The sequence below is a fragment of the Lineus longissimus genome, chromosome 10 (assembly GCF_910592395.1).
Source record: "Lineus longissimus chromosome 10, tnLinLong1.2, whole genome shotgun sequence".
NCBI lineage: Eukaryota > Metazoa > Nemertea > Pilidiophora > Heteronemertea > Lineidae > Lineus > Lineus longissimus.
The window spans coordinates 17,868,876-17,883,612 of NC_088317.1; the positions used below are offsets into that span (position 1 = coordinate 17,868,876).

General features: G+C 42.2%; 1 protein-coding gene across 6 annotated transcripts; it reads left to right on the forward strand.

Annotated features, from left to right (window-relative positions):
* Nucleotides 1–267: 267 nt before the first annotated feature.
* Nucleotides 268–13,228, forward strand: LOC135494270 (protein FAM43A-like). Of its 6 annotated transcripts, none has more exons than XM_064782181.1 (3): nucleotides 268–527; nucleotides 7,400–7,450; nucleotides 10,089–13,228. In XM_064782181.1, the coding sequence occupies exon 3, from the start codon at nucleotides 10,186–10,188 to the stop codon at nucleotides 11,209–11,211; it is 1,026 nt and encodes a 341-aa protein (XP_064638251.1). In that variant the 5' UTR covers nucleotides 268–527; nucleotides 7,400–7,450; nucleotides 10,089–10,185; the 3' UTR covers nucleotides 11,212–13,228. The 6 variants fall into 6 exon arrangements, with proteins under 6 accessions (XP_064638251.1, XP_064638248.1, XP_064638253.1 ...); XM_064782178.1 differs by having other exon boundaries at nucleotides 268–517; XM_064782183.1 differs by lacking the exon at nucleotides 268–527 and adding an exon at nucleotides 1,598–1,616.
* The last annotated feature ends 1,509 nt before the right edge of the window (nucleotides 13,229–14,737 follow it).

The following is a 14,737-nucleotide window of genomic DNA, read 5'->3' on the forward strand; positions in this document are numbered from 1 at the left end:
TCAGGATTGTATACAAAATGCTGACAAAGGTTCAGTTAAGATGAGATGAGTCCTAGAGAGCAGTTTTAGCATGTTCGGATTTAGAACTAGACCTATTTGGGTTGCAGATTTTCCGCCAATGCCAGAAAGCACTGTGAGAATTGGTTTCACATAGCATGGAATGTGCTCCATGTGTGCAAGGAAATTCGATTCCACTTCCTTGGTGTGCTTCAGCGGGAACAACAGTTCCAGATCAGCCGCTGTGCGTCTCTACGTTCTGTTGCCTGTCGCAGCCCAATGCCACTATTATCGGTCGATTATTCTATTCAATATATAGCTCAGTCATAATCGAGTATGCAATGTGGACGTATATACTATGTTCAAAAGAGATCATAGGCCAGGTGGGGTCACATAATACATACATACAGTGACATACACTGGTAGCCGGTTAGATTTTATTCTGGACTAGACCTGTCGCCAAATTTTGGTCTCTCGGACCACTTTCGTTGGAGCCAACGTGGATGCGAAATATCATAAGGTAAGGCAAGGTAAGCGAGTCGCCCGAGATCAATAAAATTTGTATTGAAAATAGTCTGCATACAATATAGAATGTTTAAGTTTCTCTTTCGAGATGTGCGGTGGGCATTCAATGCTGTACATATCCGTTGTTGTCATGTCATTTTCGTTATAACGTGTGATGGGTGTGAGAGAAACTTCGTCATCTGTTGCATGTCGAATGGGCGTGTCTGGTTACGGTTAATACAATTTTCAATCCATTAACTTTACGGTAGGACAAAGCAGAGAGGCGACTTCTTTTTACTGACAAAACATCATAATCGTTCAGTGAACATACTCTTCCATGGACTTTTTCCAGTTCATGTACTCGAAAGGAGAAAATTTACGATCGAGGATTGTAAATTTTAACCGATGCCTTGGCCCTACCATTTGACTTTGCTTAGTGTTGACATGACGCAAATGCAGCTTTTGGAATGCCGCGCAAAGGATACTTTCTAAAATATTTGATAATGCCCAAACAACTGAGCCATCGGCCTGGATTACCATGATTACAGTTCATACATTGTAATTGACCTGGCCTGGGCCGGAAATGTCTTCGATGTTGTCTAAACATTAACCACTTATTTATATGACACTGGAATGTCACCTAACCGAGAGGTCACATCATGCCATCCCAGGAAGTCAATATATTGTTGATCATAGGCCTACTTGAGCCTATCTAAAATACTCGTCACCATATCAAATGGCCAATAATAACTGATGTGGTTGTATATCATTGTATCATGACATCGGAGAAAAGCCACAAGGAATATAGGCCTACTCACTGTTAGAAGTCTTCCAATATTACTCCAGGTGAAGGAAATACTGTAACAGTGGAACCTCCCTTAACGGCGGACACCTCATTAAGCAGGACAACCTCTCTATTAAGGACACTTGCTTTGTTGCCGAATCGGTCATTTCTGTTCAATTTGACCTCTGTAACCGAACACCTCCCTATTAAGAACATCATTTGTCAGTCCAAAGGGTGTCCTTGATGGAGAGGTTTCTACTGAACATCAAAACTTGGTCATTCTCTACTGAATATTCTTGATGTGATGTCTTAATCGTGACGCATTTTTCATGTAAGTGTTAAAATGGTGATCATTACGTTCTTGTTTCGAATACCATTGTATAATTAAAATTCTTCTCTCCATACGCCTGTAATATAGGGTATACTTACTGCCCTTTGTCATCGTGACATTGAATTCAAGTACACATATTAATGACCTAATGGCTTGAATGGTCTAAAACCATAGTAATTATGAGGCATGAGTCGATTTCTCCGGATATTCATTAGACAATGCATTATACTTGACCGTGTTGAGAGAGAGTCATTTTAAAGGTGTACGCCTTTCGTATTTCATCATGGGTCAGGAAAATAGAAATGCAGTTACACACAATGCCGTAGTGAAGTTATCATACATGCAACTTTGCTGAAACTTGGTATGTATAGTATTTGTATATCTGTCTACACAAAGGATATGTTGACATTTATATTCAGGACGTATTTACGCAATTGGACATGTTTCAAATTCAATTACAAATTTCAAATTTTAAAGATGGGCACAGGCCTGCATCAGTGTACCAGCAGTGCCAGACAAGCTCCTGGCATGCTGAGAGAAAATAGTTATCACAGGTTTTTATAATGCCGGTAAATCCACCGATTTCTGGGGTCCACTCATTTTCTTCAAAATTGTCAGCTACCAGAATTTTGTGCTCAACTATGTTTAAGCATGAAATATACATACATGTACACAAACTGCAAATGTACTATTTCATTTAGTATTGATTTCTAGAAGTGCATGCTTTGAATTCTAGTTCTCACCTGCCATTATATTTGAGAATGAAATCAATTTGTTTGCGATATAAGGGCATGAAATATTTAATTGGGAATTCAGATTGACCTATGGGTGCCTTGTTGGCTTTATGGATTGGTGAGCTGGCGTATGTGGTCTCGGGTCCGCAGTTCCCCGAGCTTTCGGTCCACAAACACATTCCAGTTATCCTTCTCATGCAATTAATATCCAGGGACAAGATGTTGGTATAAAAAACCCAGGTCCTGCCCCGGATAGAAACCCCCATCCCTAAGCAGGTGTACTTTTCCAAGCATGAAGACCAATTGCAAGTCGCCGTAAATCAGTACCCTCCAGACCCATCATGAGGACACGCTTCTCGGGCCATCCACACAGTTATGCGAAAGATCAGGGACTTATCACGGATCCTTCCTTATGCGTATTCGGATAGAAGTGTACACGAAATTCGTCCTCTTACGGAGTTATATCCGGAAGGATCCTTAATAAGTCGCTGTTCTCAATTTCCCTAATACCACGTTTGCTCAAGACCTGAGACCTGAATTATATACTTTTAATCAAATTACTCAAAATCAGAAATTCGTGTCGGAGCATAATCAGTAGTGCATGAGTTTCTGATTATTTATCATGATTAAGAGGGCATGTTCGTGAATCAGCAATCGCGCAGAAACTTTCGATCTCAAATATCGACTTAAAATTAGACAGGTGTAGCATGTTTAGGTATCCCACGATAGCGTGTCCGTGGGACAAATAATTCTATTATGCGCTTGTAGTTTTAATATCATAATCCGTCACCATACACTTGGTGAGTGTTTTCACGGTCAGCCAGGTTGATTTGTCTTGCCTGACTGAACTGAATCAAATGCTGTCATGGTCATTTGGGCTGGCTTTCTTTTGTCTGTCCCGGTGATGACGTCACATGAAACCACTCTTTAGTGGAAGATTGATGTCATACGAACTGAATCATGATGACAAAGAATACCTCCTCCCAAACTTCTGTATATGGTTTGTGCGTCATCGCCGTTTGCAGATCGCAGATGGTCCATGGCTTATAAGTTTCAGTAGTAAATGACCAATGTTTTGGTAAAACACAAAAAAACCCATGATTTCACCATGAAGTCATCCGCCATGAAGTCCACTTTTTTTCATTCGCATCCACATTCACCGGGCCGTAGCCATCCAATGTATTGATGTGTCAATTAAAGTTACTCGTAATGAATTAGTACAAGTTGGGGCAATATTCGTTTGTTACGGTGCTCTACATTGGCTAATGGAACACCAGGCAATGTGACGTAACAATCCCATAAGCTCGATTTAAATCTAACGGAATGGACTAATATCACATCAAGGCTTCATGAATGTATAATGTGGTTTAAATACTACTTGGTTGATTCTGCAGTGTTAAGGGACCAACAAAAGGCCTATATTAGAAATACCAGAGACGTTGCGATTGTTTTCATTCCGCCTCTCAAGCAACAATTTGGGACTTCCTGGCAGGTATTGACCAATCAGATGAGAGCTAGCATGCTTGTTCGGCACAGACAGCACGGCCATGATATTATACGGGGGTTTTGATTGGTCAAAACCTGTCACCTGGAAGTCCTACGTGATTTCTGCTTGAGGAGAGTTGTGAATGACGAATTCCGTCAGCGATCCTGATTTTTTCCTGAACGACCTCACAAAGAATTGTAAACATGCATGTACATCGATTGGACATTCTAGCAAATAACACCGCGTTCTGATTGTCTACCGAACGAATCATTAAATGGTTTTATGCCCTGGTGTATGAAATTGAGATTTCATGTTATAGGTATTGCGACGCATTTATGAACAATATTGTGGGTATCAGTAATTGGTTGTATAGATGGCCTTGTGTGGTTGCAAGACCTGAAAGGTTTCTAATGTAAGGTCAACATGGGCGGGATCAATCTTACGAACCCAACTAAGGGACCGCGCAACTGAAAATATCTTTTGCCACCCAAAACCGATTAGATATCATAAATCAATTAAATCATAATATTTCTATTACAAGCATGACTAGTTTCGATGTACTGTGAGATAGGAGCGGTCCCTATCGGTAACTTCGTGTAACTTAACCTGGCCTACTTTGGTCCTCGTTATTCCTTGCTTGTAGCAGCGTAAATCATCTGAGCACTTTCGTTGCCGAGTTGCTGTGGCCATGGGTATCTAAGGGTTAATACACTACTTGGCATTACAGATCGTGTTGCCAGGTAACATTGTCATGGCATTGATCTATTTGGTTGGAGGTTCAGAGAACTTGTTTATCAATCCGAGATCAATGCCAAACGATCGAGAGGGGAAACTGATGAGCAGATCTGGGACACAACCACTACTGTCAACCACCTAATCTTCGCGATTCGTGAAAATTATTTGTTTTCAGAAATTTTCGCGAACAGCAAAAATAACTATTTTTCGCGAATAGCAAAAATGAAAAAGCGCAAATATTTAGGGGTCTATAGAGTCTTGTAGACGAACTTGGCTTCTATGATGAAACTACATCGAAGTTTATTAGTTCTCCCATACGTGTACATGTAGTTAACTTTTCACTTCTTACAATTTAAGCACAGCATGTCCTTAGATTTTTGGGTTCTAAAACAACCCATAAAAGTGAGGCATCTAACAGCTAACTGCTCCACTGTATTCAAGGAGTGACGTTACTTATTCTTTGAACATTCTTATTGTCCATAGAATGACTTGAAGCTCGAAGTACTGTACTGTAACACAATGTAAGTAGGCCTGTTGGTCTTTCCACATTGTCGAGGGAATGATTAACTGTTCTCCTTGGGTGCTTCTGTGTGACATTCCTCAGGCCTGTCAATTGGACAGGCTTTCACGGGATTGGTGTACCAATGTCTACACAAGAACTCGATTTTCTATGATTGCAAACATTCCACTACAACAAGCTTTAATTTGATGATTACGTCATAAGATATGTGAAGTACTTTTGTAACGTACATATCATCCAATTCAAAAAAGCTTAGAAGGTACACTGGTCTCACTGCTTGCTACAACTCGGCCTGAACCATGCCGAAATGAAACCTTTCAGTCGGAAGGGCATGGGTATTAAAGGGAGTTTGTAGGTATGAACCAGAAGGTAGGATTACGTTACACGAAGACACCGACAGGCGGCTCTCCTATATCGCAGTACATCGACATTATTTATGCTTGTATGTTCGTCGATCAATCCCAAAAAATCGTTAACCAAATGTTTTTGTGGGAATTTACACAATCATGTTTTTATGTGATATAAGCAATCAGGATGAATCGTGACAAAGGAACAATCACTTTTTTTCGTGTTGGCCCCGACTGTTGGGGAAAAGACGATGTTATTGGCACCCTTGTCCCATGGTTCACCTCCCGCGGCCACTTTACACAAATCAACCGATCCCACCCAGGTTTTTCTACCTCCAACGCCGTCCGTTCACATGTATGTATTTACGTACTCAACTACATGCTCCATGTATATCTATTCTTTTTTCCGACACCTTGCGACGTATGGTTGTTTAGCTATCATTGACTGATACAACATCTGAGTATGGACGTGAATTATCACAAGACAGGCCACCAGTAAAGCCGGCCCGATGCTCTGCAAACAGTGATATGATGCCTCCCGGCGACAAAGCCCCTCCATGCTTGCACGGATCGTGTCAATGGCATGTTTGCCTACAGAAGGAAGTTTATTGCTCTGTCCGCGCCGAGTCCATTCTATTTGATATCTCAACCATTCATACCAATCTTTTGAGAACTCTTTTCATAATATTTAAATGTTATCTTTATGAATTTGACTTAATGTGATGCCATAGGACATGGGGCTATGAGGACTGGAAGCCTATTTTCTTGAAAAGTTGTGACGATATGGATTTGTGAAAGACAGGCAAAGACCCTGTTCTTCCCTCTTCTCAGAACCTGCATTGAGGTGACGCATATCTAAAAGTGTCATTTCACAATACAAGGTTTTATTCTTGATATACAATGTCGTTTTTTTAATGTGTTCGAGATAGTTCTTGTCACTTTCGCACTTGGTGAGTTGTTATTTTTCTAAATGTCTTTAGATCAGTGTAGGGAGTTTTCGCGGAACAATTCCCCGTCTTATGAATAACGACGAATTACCAGCAACTGCCGAAAATGCGAAAGGACTACTCTTGACATCTTTGAAACCATCATTAACGGACTGAACATTGGTTTGGTACGGGAGATAGCTGCTACTGAGGGATCCATTCGGTCATGACTCAAACGGAGACGCGTGCATGTATACGTATACCATTGTTGTTCGGGTGTCATTTCTCGTAAAAGCCAGGTCTCGCAACCTTACGACGAGCTACGACTGACAAAGTATGTACACGGCGTGGAAATGTATCTTTTCGACGAATCCTTTGAACATTTCATCAATTCCTCGTACTAACGTTACTAAGTATAGGAGATGGTTTACGGGTGTCGCGCAGATATAAACTGGACTCCCGGGGCAGTCATAGATTAGCACAGGACATGATGACTCGATAGAGGTTCGTGCTTTGTGCTACGTTATCTGTGCTAAATCTCCATAGTATTTAATATTTCCCTGCCAAAGTTGTTATACGGGAAAATGGAAACATATTGATAGTTTTTCCATGTGTGTCCCTGCGTATTCAGTTTTGAAAAATAAGTCTACCGATATATCGATATCACTGTACGTGCATCGTGAGATTGTATGGTAAAATTCATTCGGAATTCAACACAGCAACATGAAACTTCCATTCTCATGTAATAAAAGGAATGTCTGTGCAATCTTCCATTGTATTCACTCGCCTTCGCCATCATTTGCAGTCGCCGTTGACCTCATTTCTTTCAGATGATAGCTTTTCAATACAATGGTGGGGCAAACATCAAGGAATTAAAAATATCCCGTCAAAAAATATTTTTAACTCTCTTGAATTTAACTGCAATTTTCAAATGTCAAATTTCCTTCTCTTTCGTTCTGGTTCGTGAGATTCGAGGCTTTTATGAAGGTCAATGGTGGCATTTTGACAGTGATAGCTTTATTCTTGTCTTTGCAGGATTGCCGGCCAGATCACAACAATATATATCATGGGACACTCTTTTATCCGGTAAGCCATCACAGTACAATCATAGTATACTGGGGCGTTTGAGAGTCAAACGAGAAGGGCAACTTGGCAATAAGTTGAGCCACATCTGCAGGTATAGGCCAGATGAATACTGCCCTTAGCTAACTACTGGTAGAATGTTGTAAACGAGTAATACGCTGTAGCTTACAGCTGAGTATATTCCCACAGCGACCAAACGAGCGCTTGATATTTTCTAGTTGTGAGAGCAACAGTTACGCAACAAGTAATGAATACCATGGCGGGAGCATAGGATGTATGTTATTTCCCTCGACATTAAATCACATATTCATCGTGCCCGCAGACGTCTGTGTCTCTCATTTTCCAACGTAATCAGCTTCGCTTATCAAGAGACGTGCAAATCCATTAGACAATTGATGAGATCGTTTTGTGTGCTGATGTAATCGCCCTAGGACAATGCAACATTTCGTGTTATATATTCGCAGTAGTGTCACCGAGGTTAGCATAGAGAGAGGGGCTCAGATTTTGATTCAACGGGGTCCCTCAAGAGAGGTTCCCATACTCGGCATGTTCACAGACCTACAGCCAATGGGGTATAAGTGGCCTACATAAACCTCTTGACCCACTGATCTTTCAGTGTGGACTTTTGTTGTTTCTGACTGAGCCAAGCTCCTCGATGCATCTCACAAAGTGTGGTCGGAGTAAACATAATAATGTGGTTCGATCAAGTATGCTGGTCAAGTATACTTGGACGTGACCTGTGTTCCCAGTGCGTGGTCTGGTGGTCGTTTTATCAGGTGGTCGTTTTCGTGTATCTGATATTTCAATATCTTGACAATATCAGAAAACCAACAAGTGTTCCGAGTTGGATGGACGCCGTTTCCCTGGAAACCATGTGCGCGGGAGTTTGTGTCCTTCGTTGTGGCCAACTGGACGAATTATTTTATTTTGTGGTTTGATGGAGTTCTTAATATAGTCCGTTTCACGTGAAATGACACTGGTTTTTTGGTGATTTCACACAAAAATGCAGCATTTGAACGAAATGTTAGGCTATTTTTTGAAACTACGAATTCAAAACTATAAGAATACTTACCTTGAAGCAAAGAACTGACACAACTTTCCCCAGCTGTTTAGGCGCTTTAGATGTGCAGTACCATGTTCTCACCAAATAGAAATTTCGTGACTGTTTTGGGTGCACACGAGCAATATGCGCCTTGTATATTGCATGTGAAGACCAAGTTTAGACAGGGTGTGCGTGTGTGTTGTTACAAGAGAGGTTTAGCCACACAAATTCTTGCACAATGTCATTGGATTGCTGTTGACGTAGAGTCATCAGTTCAGAATATTATTTATCGAATTGACGGCCCCGTCTATCGGTTCCTCTATATCAGTCCGGTCATTTTCCTGTTCCACAGAAGAATTGGTTGCCACTACAGTAACTGCAATTATTGTTTGTTATGTAAATTATCGATACAATTTAGAGACTAAGGTAAACATTAATATCTGAAATGAAAATGTTATCTTGATTTGCGAGTTACGCATTGCCAGTGAAAAGGTATGGCGTGCGTGGTTGTTCAATGGATGGCATGGAGGGTACGTTTTTGCCCCCCCCCCACCCCATGACGTTGGCTCTTGTAGCACCCCGACCACTGGCCCTGCGCGGTAAACATCTGCGTGTGGTTTCGAACCTGCTGGAGTTCGAGTATTAGATGCAGATGGCTCTGACAAGACAAGGGCGTTGGTCGTTCAATCTCTCGGGGCAATCAACGCCACTGTCGTCACTGATCGACATTTGGCGAGGACATGGGTGTCCCTGTTCTAGATTGCTAGGATTGAGTTTCTTCAAATCAATGTAATGCCTTTGGGTGTATTAATTGGTACTATCAGATCGATATAAACACGATATCTATTACCGTTGTTGTCAGGTGACATTGGTGCCAAGTGAGAATTGTCAACCTGGGTTATCTGCGGTCGCGACGTAAATATCGCTCGTATTTTCTGCCGGACACGAATAGAAATTGGCGTCTTCTTCTTTTCCCTCTCCTTCTCTTCCTCCTCACACGATTTAGACTTTGAACACGCCGTCTGGGCAAACTCAGTCATCGCCACACCCGCTTATCAGTGTCACCGAAATATTTACTTCAAATCTCAAGTGATTATGAAGAACGTATTCACTAATTGTGCCCTTACTCAATATCTGTGGCAAAAGGACGACATGGGTGACCAGGGTGACAATGGGCTTTTGGTTTTCACAAGTGTGTTGTGACCGAATTTCGTCTTCATGAACAGATCATGCTCAGAACAATAGCAGCGTCTACGTGACGATCGATCCACGTATGTTGACCAGCAGGGTCAGTTTCTTGACCTTCACCTCCCTGAATGGGTTCAACTAGAAAGCCTTACATTCTGGACGCAGTATGGTTGGTAACCTTGTAAATTTAACCCGACGACCACACCCTTAGTACTTAGTTTGACCTTGATCAAGAGGGGTTCTACAATCTCAATCATCCTGCGACTACATTTTGTCGATATATTAGTGTCAAGATGCCCTGCAATCACGTGGATCAGATGATGGATATATCCTCCACCCCCCCCCCCCCGAAATTGTGCTAAATCTGGCAGGCGTTCGTCTCATTGATCTTTCCTTTCCATATCTTTTCAGTTGAGTCGACTGCATCACATCACTTGTTGAAGCGACCTGTCAAGGAATTCGTTTTGCTGCAACAACCGACGTCGCAACATGTCCTAACTCATAGTTCATGCCGAAAAGGACTAATGCAACCAAAATGAATATCTTCAAATCTAAACGAAAGTCTCTGACCATTACGGAAAAGGATCCGACACACAAGGTCCTATATCTCGGCAATGTCCACACTGCAATGATGAAGGGGGAGGGCTGCGTGGATAAGCCGGTGAATATCATTTGGAAGAACTACGAGCGCTCCGCAAGCGCGGGGAAAGACATGGAATTGACCGTGACTGCGTACGGCATGAAAGTGAAAACTCGAGATCAGGGATTCACGGAGTACCGGGCACATAGGATTACATACGTTATTGCCCCTCCGCAATATCCGAAGCTATTCGTCTGGGTTTATAGACATGAAGGCAAAAAGATGAAAGTAGACTTAAGGTGCCATGCTGTGTTGTGTAAAAACGAATCGAAAGCCAAAGCTATAGCTGTGATGTTGCATGAAAAACTGTCTCTTGCGTTGCGCGCGTTCATGACGGAGAAAAATTCAAAACAACGAGCACGGCTTTTGATGCAACGAACGAAATCTCTCCCTAAGCCTGGTGGTGCTATGCCTTTGAGAAAGAAACTGTTGAGCACTGCCGAAAATTTCAAACCTTCCGTCGAAAAGTCGTCTTCTGCGCCAAAACTGAACGACATCTCGGAAGGTGTGGAGCCAGAGGACTACGAGGCAGACGACAGATGTGCAGAAGCGAACTGCGCATGTATGCTGTCGCTGGAGGAGGAAGAGGATGAATTTGACCCCGAGGACTATGTTGTGCGGTCAGATTTGGGGAGCGTAGCTAGTGATAGTAGCAGCGGTGATGCGGTCGTGCTACAAGACCCAATGGGCGACGACACTGAATCTGATTTCGAAAAGGACAATGATGTTGTGGATGACTTAGATTTGTTGCAGTCACGAATTGTCGCTTTAGAAGTGGGAAATGACATTGACAAATTGAAAAATGACCAAGCTGTCCTCTCTTCGATGCAGAATCCTGACTCTGATGTTGATGATGCAGATTCTGGTTTTTCAGAGCAAAAGGAGACCACGTAATTGATTTTTAAGCTAGTTCAGGGAAGGATGAGGTCGATTTCGACTACGGTTAGCCGGCATACCTTGATCATAATCTATGACGGTATTCTGATGATAGAATCTATGAAGAGTCCATGGCAGATTCGACTTGGTCGTTTCGATGATAGGCTACTATATATTGAAGGTAGAGTGGACTGTGACATTAGGATCAACGTATAGAGGATGTATGAATACATTGAGACAAAAAAGCTTAGTGTTTTTTCTCTCGTAGTGATCAATGCCAATCAAGCTGTTTTCTTACTAAGCTCATGTCACATCCAAGGTCCAAGAAAGTATAAAAATTCATCCTTATATTGTTGTGTAGCTCTTGAAAATCAGAAGGCTGCCATTAGCAGCTGGCCTTACTGGTCTGTGTATGATGTACACTGTATATATTCCATGTAAAAATCGCTCAACGTTTTATATTTGATGGTGCAATATTCAATACTGATTATGTTCAATTCAGGTTACCGGTATATCTAAGTTTGCCATGTTTTTGTCCATTGAAATCTTTAAGGAGACATGCCGTCATGCACAGCTTACTTCCTCTAACTTTATCACGGTTTGAGATATATTATCCCGATCAGACAGATAGAAAGAAAGATTATGAATCTGATTATCCACGATAACACAATTTATATTTTGTTATGACGCGTCTGAGATAGAAACGCACAGAGGTAGCAGAAGTCGCTAACATCTGCGTGTCACAGAAGTTTGTTGTCTTCACATAGAAAAACATTTCTTGTTGTTGTCGTCAGTAGCATTGTAATGTTTGAGTTTTAAACGACAAATTCCCACAAAACAAAACGTTCGATTTTATACCATCATTTTGATTTTAAAGACCGATGCGAGACGATTTCGCAGCATTGCACTTTGTTTTATCAGTAAGAGGTTGCTTTAATAACCCGTTCTTATGCTTGTTTTAACCCTCTTCAGGCGTGTAATTCAAACCTTCCCGAGCCTTATAGTTCAACTATCGACCTCTTGCACTTATGTGTGGAAGAGGAACCGAAAGTGGTTTCGAATACACCAAAACGCGCGGCAGACACTATAGCCTACACTATCAAGGTACATGTATAACATTCTTGATATTCCTTTGTCAGTACTGTCTTTTCAGATATGTTCAGGACATACAAGGCAATGCCATGCACTCTATAATACAGACAAGGCAATGCCATGCACTCTATAATACAGACAAGGCAATGCCATGCACTCTATAATCCAGGAAGTTGACACTTCCATGCTAAAATAAGGCTGTGTACTTATGTACATAGATGTTTTATTTGGTGCTAACATTCTTAACATTCTCACCAAAATACAATGTTAGTACAAAATGTATATATTATATTATGTACGTTGGTTGAATCTTGTCTTGAAATGTCCAGGTTCCGTGATGCTTTGTGATAAGTTAGTTACTGCGGACGTCCCCAATACCAAGAATCTAAGATATGCTTGTTAATACGGACATATCGTTTTATGGCGTCAGACACATTTCCTCAAATGGTAAAAGTTGGACAGGCAGTCTTGAAGTTCGACCTCGTTGAGCCTTGCGTGTCAAGATGCTGTTCAACCTGACGCTTGTCAACCCTTTTAATAACACGTGACACATCAGACGGTTAACGCCCACACCCATCACTGCGTGGCAGATGTTTGATCACTGTGCCGTCTGTCGTCGACATGCTAAACTATTAGTTTGATTACATTATTTTGACCAGTCTCTCACACTATTCTTTTTCCCAATTCTCATACGAGTTCCTGGTTCTCAATGTAAATACAGTATTATGACATAACCCCAGCCATGAACGTCCAAGGATTGGGAATAGTAGAAAAATAATGGAGCCAACTTGTTACATGTACTATTATTATATTGCCAAGCTCGTGCACCTGAGATGCAGAGAGACAAGGGTCAACTTGGGTCTGTTATTCATTGTATTCGAATGTGGCAAATTACATGTATATGTATATTTATGTGAATGTGAATAAAATCCAATATTTTTTACTTGAAAAGTTTGAAGCATTTTTCTCGTTGGTAACCTGTGTTCTACCTGAAAGAACTCCCTCCAAAGGCATTCCCAGATCTCCACATCAAGGAGTTTTTGTAAAAGAGCATATAGCGCTGGGGTTTCAGTAGGGACGAGAAAACTTCCGCGCTCGTGAAGCGGGGGATGGCGCAGTACGAAAGCCATGCAGGCGGTTGCTCGGAGCGGGGCGCCATAGACACCGATAGTCAAAACCTTTACTTTTCATTGTGGCGATGTGATACAACTCCCTGCGTGGCAGCGAAGTTACGAACTAACATGACTTGCCCAATATCTCAAGCAATTCAAATGTGAAGAGTGGCTGAAACTACTCAGACAAGGCGTAGGTCGGCGACCAACCTCCAAACCAATCTCTGGACCGAACCTCGTCCTACAAAACTGCTTGAGACACAGCTTAACGACACCGTGTTGTATCGTTAAGCTGCTCAGGGTCGCCCCAATGGTCGTATGGCCGCTGCGGGACATGATGATGATGATGAATTCACATGTCTCAGATGACCACAGTCACTTGAGTTAACATTGTTTATCGCCAGTATGAATCCATATCCGATTCCTCAGATGATCACATTCACCTGAGTTCCCATTGAATGGTTTATCACCAGTATGAATCCTGGCCCTGACAACGCTACCTCCCCGGAACTCAAACAGCCATGACTGATTCGGCCTGGCTGTGACTGTCTCATCTCTCTCACCATGTTGACAACTTGGCAGAGCAGCCAAGACTGATTTTGGCCTGGCTGTGACTGTCTCATCTCTCTCACCATGATTATTGTCAACACGGTGGAGCAGCCAGGACTGATTCGGCCCGGTTGTGACTTCCTTTTCTCTCTCACCATGTTGACAACTTGGCAGAGCAGCCAAGACTGATTTTGGCCTGGCTGTGACTGTCTCATCTCTCTCACCATGATTATTGTCAACACGGTGGAGCAGCCAGAACTGATTCGGCCTGGCTGTGACTGCCTCATCTCTCTCACCATGTTGACAACTTGGCAGAGCAACCAATACTGATTTGGCCTGCCTGTGACTGTCTCATCTCTTTCATCATGTTGTCAGCAAGATGGAGGAGCCAGGACTGTCAAACAGTTGTGTGAGCTCACTAGAGCTTGCACTTACATAATAGTGTAAAACTAAAATTAATATAATATATATTCGTATATATATAACCGTCATCGGATGCGCATCCGATTGCCACGAGACCCTTCACCGTCAATTCCTTTACCGTCATTGGATCGATGTCACCAGATTTTTTGTAACTTCACCGTCAATTCCTTTACCGTCATTGGATCGATGCCACCAGATTTGTTGTCTTTGAAAAGGTATCGGGGATACGACCAATGCATGCAAGCACCGGCGGCGGAACCCCAAACCGCCCTCTCGATCTATCCGTAAAGACAAGCCACTCTCGTGACTGTCACGCTTACGGACTCCGGACCTCCAGACTTTAGAGACCGAGCTTTTCTTTACCTTAC

Excerpts from the sequence above, each read along its gene's own strand:
- LOC135494270 (XM_064782181.1), top strand. The coding sequence starts at position 10,186 with ATGCCGAAAAGGACTAATGCAACCAAAATGAATATCTTCAAATCTAAA.